General features: G+C 61.7%; 1 protein-coding gene across 1 annotated transcript in view; it reads left to right on the top strand.

The window, feature by feature from the left end:
• Positions 1-2,030, top strand: part of Tbkbp1 (TBK1 binding protein 1) — a 12,865-nt gene extending 10,835 nt beyond the window's left edge. Inside the window, 2 exon segments of the mRNA XM_033763116.1 lie at positions 1-97; positions 882-2,030. Coding sequence (XP_033619007.1) covers positions 1-97; positions 882-1,010 — 226 coding nt within the window. The 3' untranslated portion in view covers positions 1,011-2,030.
• The last annotated feature ends 5,556 nt before the right edge of the window (positions 2,031-7,586 follow it).

Genomic DNA, 7,586 nt, shown 5'->3' with positions numbered 1-7,586 from the left:
CCGCTGCGCCTCTTTCTGCGCCGGCTTCCCGATCCCAGAGTCGCCGGCCGCCGCCTATGCCCCTGCCGAGCACGCGCAGTCCTGGCCGTCCATCAACGTGAGTGAGCAGTGGAGTCCCGCAGGGCACGCGCGTGTGAGCACAGATCCGCAGCCAGAGGACAGGACTCCGAGACGCACCCTTCTCAGTGTCCCCGTCCCTCGGGGTCCACACCTGCCGGGCGAGGCACCTGCTTCATGCTCCCCAGCTCCAGCACAGGCCCGTCCTTCCCCTGTCCTCCGCCTGCGCCCTTGGGACTCCTTACCTGATGCTGTTGATAAGTCGGTGGTGCTCAGAGCGACATCCCGGCTTTGATTTCCGGTCCACTCCTTAGGAGCTGCGGGACCTGGAATAGGTTATCTCCTTCGCTCCTCAGAGCCCCCTCTGCAGAATGGCTGCATTCTCCACTCCCCTTGGAGGGTGCTTGGCAGGAGTGAACCGGAGGTGGCATGTGAGGTGCCAGGCCTGCGAGCCCCGCGCTTTTCTGTCTGTGCCAGGAGACAAGCCTGTCTCGGGTCTCCAGGGAAACTGAGCTTCCCAAATGTCTCCTTGCCCCACAGAGAGGGCACAATGCGCTCCAGAGCCAGGCGGCACCCTCTTGGCAGTTGGGCCTGTCCCTTGCTCTGTCTCCCAGAGCTGTCATAGTCACTGGGGACGGGAATGTGTGTAGGTGCTGGCTTCCCTCCTTCCTGCAGGTGCCTCTCGTGCACACCTTCTGGGGACCCCATGTTGTGGGGCCGGGGGAGCATGGCGCTGGACAAAGGGCACCCAGACCCCTCCTGTACGCTGCAGCACCCGGGAAAGGGCCCCTCAGTGGCTTCCTTGCTCCCTTCTCTGCCCACAGCTGCTGATGGAGACCGTGGGCTCCGACATCCGCAGTTGCCCCCTCTGCCAGCTGGGCTTCCCCGTCGGGTATCCAGACGATGCCCTCATCAAACACATTGACTCTCACCTGGAGAACAGCAAGATCTAGGCGCCTCCCCTCGGCTGGCCGACCGTCTCCCTCCATCACCCCACTCACTTTGAATGCTGCATGAATCTCGTGGGGGCGCCTGCCCCTTGCGACCCCCGGATACCTCCACTAGCTACGGAGTCCACGTGTGTGCCGTCTCCCCGTGCGGGCACCACTCAGCCCTGGCTCTTCCTGGGGGGCCGTCCCAGCTCCCTGCTCCTGTGGGGAGGCGGGAGTGGGCTGATGGGGAGGGCAGAGCCCGGCCTCGCCCTGTCCTCTTACTCTTCAACAGGGTGGGATCCAAGGTGGCTGTGCTTGGGAGAGGAGGGCCGGGTGTTGCCAGGAGTTCCCTGAGCCCCTCCCAAATGCCCCCCTGGCCTGGCCTCTGTCTCGGGGGCACCTCCCTGTGAGGTTCCAGAGGCTGCCCAGCCCTCACGCCGGTTCCTCCGTCCCATGGCGGAGACTGGAGGCTCTTGGTGAAGGGAAAAAGGGGTCAACGCCCTGCCCTCCCTGCAGGCCAGCCCTGTTCTCCTCTGCCCGCCCCAGGAAGACGGAGCATGGGAGAGGAGAGGGAAGACCCAGCCCAAAGAGGCTGCCCGGGGCTGTCTGCTGGCTGCCAGGCCCCTGCTCTCCTGTGCCCCGGGGCCTGCGTGGGACCCGGCCTGTGTACACTGGGTGGGCGTCACCCGCCCCTGCCGCCTGTACCAGGACCCGAGAGCCCGCCCAGGGTGCTGTGGAGGTCAACTTCAAAGGAGCTAACCCCGTCCTGCCCCCACAGTCCCTCTGTGAAATCTACCTCAGAGTCGTGCCCTCGGAAGGGTGGGAGCAGGAGGCCGGCCCAGGGCCGAGGGGGGAGCCTCCTGCCAGGAAGCCTATGCCCACACCAAATGCACCCCTCCACTGCGAGCCCCCCGGCGGGCGGCAGTGGCCGCTATGTCTTGCGCATGCTCCGTTCTGATCCAAATCTTCCAGGCCCGGCCGCCCAGCGCCCCTCCTCCCGATGCCGCGGAGCGAAAGGGTGTGGCGGGCAGGGCGGGGGCCACAGACCGGCGAGGCAAGCGTCGCGGACCCCGCGCGTATATGTCTTGCGCATGCTCCGTTCTGATCCAAATCTTCCAGGCCCGGCCGCCCAGCGCCCCTCCTCCCGATGCCGCGGAGCGAAAGGGTGTGGCGGGCAGGGCGGGGGCCACAGACTGCAGAGACACGCGTCGCGTACCCTGAGTGTTCCCCCAGCGAGGGGACACGGGGAAGGGGGCCTGGAGAGGGGCGGGGCCCCGTGCTCTCTGAACAAGTGGCAAGTCCGAATAAATCTTACCTGTTCCATCTGCGCTCAGCCTGCGCCTCCTCTGTGGGGAGCCGACCGGGAGGTCGTGGAAACTGTTCCAGCTACAGCCGCCGGGGCTGGCAAACGGGACACGGGGGGGGGGCATCGCATTCACTAAGGTCCTGGACCGGTGAGCGGGTGACCAGTGAGTGACCTGCATGTGGAGTTCATTTAGAGCAGGTGTGAGTCAGCCATCTGTTCCAAGAGGCGGGACTTTTCCTTTCTGGGAATTGAACTCAGGGCCTTTGTGCTAAACAGCATCTTTAGCCCTTTTTAAATTTTGAGTCAGGGCCTCATTAAATTGCTAAATTGCCTAAGCTGGGCTCAAACTTGCCATCCTCCTGCCTCAGCCTTCCAGAGTGCTGGGGTTACAGGTGTGAGCCACCACACCTGGCTTAAACGGTGGTGGGGACTTAGACTTCCCTCCCAGCACCCTGCTTTGGCCGGTAGAGGCCCTAAGCTGCCAGGAATTCATTTCTCAGTGGCCCCTGTTTATTCATTGACTGACTCACTTGTGCCAAGGCCAGGCAGGGCCTCGCAGAGGAAGACATCCATGCGGGGTCAGGGTCCTCACAGGTTAAGAATGGGCTGGGCCCCAGGCTCCACTGCTGCCTCAGAGCTGTGTGCCCTCTTCCTGCAGAAAGGGCCTGGGTGCCTTATTCACCAGCTCTGGGTGCTGCCATTCATCTGTGTGCAGCCCTTTTTTGGCCAGAAGTTCACTTAGAAACCACACGGGGCTTGGGGAGGGCTAGGTGGTGGGGTGCAGCTCAGTGCAGAGCACTTGCCTGGAATGCACAGGCTCCTTCCTGCACCACAAGAAAAAAAGAAAGGGTCGGGGTAGCTGCTCTCAGCTCCAGGCATCCATGAGGGCCGGGAACAGGCAGGGGGCCCTGCCGTCCCGCTGTGACTTGGCTCATCGCTGAGGGAAAAGGTTCCAGCCTGAGGAGAGGGGTACTAGGGTTCCCTCTGGTCCCCCCTCTCCCGTCAACTCCCGGAGGACAGTGGTCCTTGGATTCTTGGGCCTGAGTCCCGCTGGGTCCCTGGGAGCATTTGTTGAGTGGTGAGAAAGAATAAGCAGTGGGCAAAGGGACATCCCAGCCCCAGAGGACAGGGCAAAGGGCAGTCTGGGAATGAGAGGCACGTGGGCAGGGGTGACCCTGGGAACCTTCGCCCAGTCCTTGAAGTGTGCCTTTCGGTGGGAGAGAACCCAGGTATTCAGTGGCCCGGTCATCCCCCTGTCACAAGGGAGAGGGGAGCATGGGGACAGAGGGTGCGCATTGTGGCATCTTGTCTTGTTGATTTCCGGGGACCTGGGAAAGGGATCAGGTGCAGGGCGCAGAGTTGCCAGGGGCTGGGAAGGAAGGCGGGAGGGGAGAAAAGCCAGCCAGCCACAGCCTTTCATCTAACGTCCCCAAAAGGAGAAAGGACATGGGGCAGGGATTGTGTCCTCTCAGGGCAGAAAGGACCCGTGCTACTCATTGCTCTCTGGAGCCCGGAAGGGACACACAGGCTGGGAAAGACACACCCAGGAGACCCACCCTCTCTGCCAGCACAGACCCACGGCCAGTGGTGCAGGGTGACGCCGGTGGCTTCACAGGGCCGCAGCCATCCACGGACTCATGGCCGTGCGTGCGCTGAACCAAAACCACCATCCCACCTCGCCCCAGCCCCTAGCCCTTCTTTCCCCAGCCAGAAGCACCAAGCCGTGGGAACCCCTGCCCTGGCCCCGTGTCCCCAGGCAGTCTGTGTTGGTGACCCGCCCAGGTGGGCAGTGCTCTTCCCAGAAGCTGGTACAGAAAAGGAGGAGTATGTGGGTGAGGAACTCCCGCTCCACTGATGAAAACTGACAAAGAACAGGGTGGGGGGTTCTTTCCGTGACATCTTTATGGGGGGCGGGACAGCTTCGTGAGACCCATCTCTCTGAGCAACGAGAACAGGGCACCTTGTGGTGACCACAGGAAGAGTGAGACGTGAGGGGTCAGGGGGTCCTCCCTGGGAGGCAGGGGCAGAGGCTAGAGGTAGTGGGGAGGCCGAGAACCCTCCAGGGCCCTGCTCCTCGCCCGGCCCCTCTCTGCCTTCTTTGCTGGCACTGGAGAAAGTCTCTCAAGTGCCCGGAGACCAGCCTCCTCTGTGGGCCGGGGGCCGTGCATTCAGCAGCCTCTGGCTGGCACCCACTGATGCCCGCACCGCTGCAGCACAGAGCGTTTGCTGGTCAGAGGCATTCACTGTCCCCACAAATGGCCACCAGACTCCCTGTTGAGGAGGTGGGAGGCCTGGCAGGGCCTGGGGCAGGGGAGGCCCGCGCAATGCCCCCAGGAGCCCAGCCTCTACCACAGCATCAGCCACCCCATGCCACCTGAGCCCTGGGCAGGGTGGGTGGGCACCTCCCGCCGACGTGCCGGTCCGCTGTGTGAGTGCGAGCACCGAGGCAGGCTGGGAGGGCAGGATGGGTGTCGGCTGCCACCTCCAACACAGGCTCATTTGCATTACCACTGACACCCTTCTTGACCAAGAAAACGGGGCCAGAAATAACAAGGGGGAGGTGGTTCCCTCAGGGGGTGACTCTGAGGTGCTCTTTCCCTGCCTCCAACTCTCCCACGGTGCTGGGGGGAGCGGGGGGCTGAAGGTCACCCCACAGCTGGCTGTGGTGGAGGAAGTTACCCGCTCTTGCACATCCGCCCTCGCGTCGGGCAGACACCCCGCTGCAGCCCCTACTGCCCTTGGCCCCCAACACCTCCGTGCTACCCCTTGCTTCACCCCATCTACTTCTGGGAGCCGTGATGACCTGGGCACTGAGCACCTGCACAGTGCCCTCTGCCGGGGTCCAGTCTGTGCCCTGCCTCCCCTGGCAGCTTGGGCATCTCCTGGGGTCAGCACCAGAACCTCCCTGGCCCTTCCAGGACCATTCTGCACACCTGAGCAACAGCAGCGGAGTTTGGGGTCCGATTGTGGAAATGCCTGAGACCCTGGCACCCATGAGGGGCAGGCGTGGTGGGGACAACAGGGACCTTTCCCTTGGGGGCTTCTACCTGCCAGAGGCCTGCAGTCCACCTTCACTGGGAAGAGGCCAGGCGTCCAATTGTCCAACCTCCCGCTCAGCTCAGGAGGCTCTTGGAGAAGAGGATCAGGACTGCCCGAGGTGGGCTTCTTTCGGGGGTGCTGGGGATCGAACCTGGGACCTTGACGTACACCAGGCAACCGTACTGAGCAGCACCCCAGCCTGCGCGCCACACTTTCATCCCCCGCAGAGGCCCTCTGGGCCTCAAGAGAAGCTGTTCCTGTGAACTGAATTCACGCCTGTCCCAGAGAGGGCAGGGGGAACAGTGAGCCAGCCACAATCGGATGGCAGGGGCAGTGGGCACGACCGGCCAAGGTGCAGAGGACCTGGAAGGGTGACGGGGTGAGAGCAGCTCAGAGCAGAAGGGCCTGGCAGGGAAACCAGGTCACGAGAGACTGCTGCAGGAGAGCTGTGAAGGGGCTGTGGGAAGGAGTGAAGGAGGAGCCGAGAGCTCCCCCTGCTCCCCCTCCCAAGATGCTATTTTGGGGGAGAGAATATATGCAGTGCAGGGCCACGGTGGGGGTGGGTGCCAGTTCTCAGGGGTCAGCTGGGCCACCTTCCACTGCTGCCGCAGCCCCAGGCATCTTCCTTGCCCCAGAACCCCTCCGGTCCATGCCTCCCCACGAGGACAGTCTTGTTCCTCTGAGAGAGAGAGAGAGAGAGAGAGAGCAGAGAGCATGGGTTGGGAGCCTGGGAGGGGCCTCTTTGCACCCTTCGGAGGGTCCCGGGGGCCTCAGATGGAGGGAAATGCTTTTATCCCGATCATATCCTTGGGATGAAAGGCAGTGGTGCAGACCAAGCACTTCTGGCCTCTGACTCCACACCTCGGCCCTCTGCACACCGCCGGCTTCAAATGCTGGTGTCGGGCGGTCGGGGCCAGTGAGCTGCCTGGGGAGGCTGCAACCTGGATGGAGAAGCTGGTCTTGCTCCTTGGGCTGGAGGAGGAGGTGGGAGATGGCGTTTGTTATTGAGCTGAGCCCTGCAAGGGCCCACGTTCGATCTCCGGTACCGAAAGAAAAGCAAGCAAGAAAAAAAAGAGGAAAGACGAAAGAAAGAAAGAAAGAAAGAAAGAAAGAAAGAAAGAAAGAAAGAAAGAAAGAAAGAAAGAAAGAAAGAAAGAAAGAAAGAAAGAAAGAAAGAAAGAAAGAAAGAAAGAAAGAAAGAAAGAAAGAAAGGAAGGAAGGAAGGAAGGAAGGAAGGAAGGAAGGAAGGAAGGAAGGAAAGAAAGAAAGAAAGACAAAGAAAGAAAGAAAGAGAGAAAAAAGAAAGAAAGAGAAAAGAAAGAAAGAAAGAAAAATTCTTGCACCCCAGTGAGCCCTGGGAGGGCCTCTTGACTCATTCTGGGATGCAGGCCCCAATGCCCCCCAGGTTTCTGCGGTAGCTGGGGCAGAGAGAGGACAGGGTGGGTAGAGAGAGCTCCCTGGGCATGAGCAGAGACTTTTATTTTCACTTTTGGAGCTGCTTCTGTGCCTTCTGCACCCACCTGAGGGAGGATTTGGGGGTGGGGTGGGCAGGCAGGACACCCAGGCCTGAGCACTGCTGAAGCAGAAGGAACCTTACCTTAGGCTTTGCTTTTTAATTTCTATTTTTATTTTTTGAGTCAGGGTCTCACCATGTAGTCCAGGCTGGCCTCAGAGGTACAGCAATCCTCTTGCCTCAGCCTTCTGGGATTACAGGCGTGCGTTCCCCAAGCCCAGCGGCCTTAGACTTTAGGAAGAACTTCCCTGTGAAGACGGGTGTGGTGCAGGGATCCGAACCCTGCCCCTGAATGTTCCACAGCGCTCCCGCATTCCCCTGCAGGGCTGGGGAGAGTGGCCTGGCACCGGGGGTGGGGAGGACAGAGGCAAGGCAAGGAGCTGGGTGCTGTGCTGGTCTGGAGGTGGCAGGCAGGAGGGATCGGGCAGGACCAGGCCATAGAATGCGACCCAGGGGTCAGGGCCTGAGTTACAAGGTTGCATGCAGGGCAGGAAACCCAAGCTAGGTCCTGGCTTCTTTGAGCCTCTCCACTTCCTTAGAGGCAGGGCAGCAGGGAGGCAGGAGCCGCCCTTCCGAAGGAGACCCTGGAGCAAGAGGCCTTCAGGACTCCGAGGTGATGACCGGGACTGAGATTTCACCCAGCTTGGAGGCCTGGGCAGGGCGAGGGAGTGGCGTGGTGGGCCCAGGCTGAGAGTCACCCTTACCTGCCGGGCCACGGGAGGCTGCGGCACCCCTCCCC

The sequence above is a fragment of the Fukomys damarensis genome, unplaced genomic scaffold (genome assembly GCF_012274545.1).
Source record: "Fukomys damarensis isolate Sample0158 unplaced genomic scaffold, DMR_v1.0_HiC HiC_scaffold_13, whole genome shotgun sequence".
In the NCBI taxonomy this organism is placed as follows: Eukaryota; Metazoa; Chordata; class Mammalia; order Rodentia; family Bathyergidae; genus Fukomys; species Fukomys damarensis.
The sequence above is the reverse complement of the archived record's forward strand: the minus strand, read 5'-3'. Positions and strand labels throughout refer to the sequence as shown.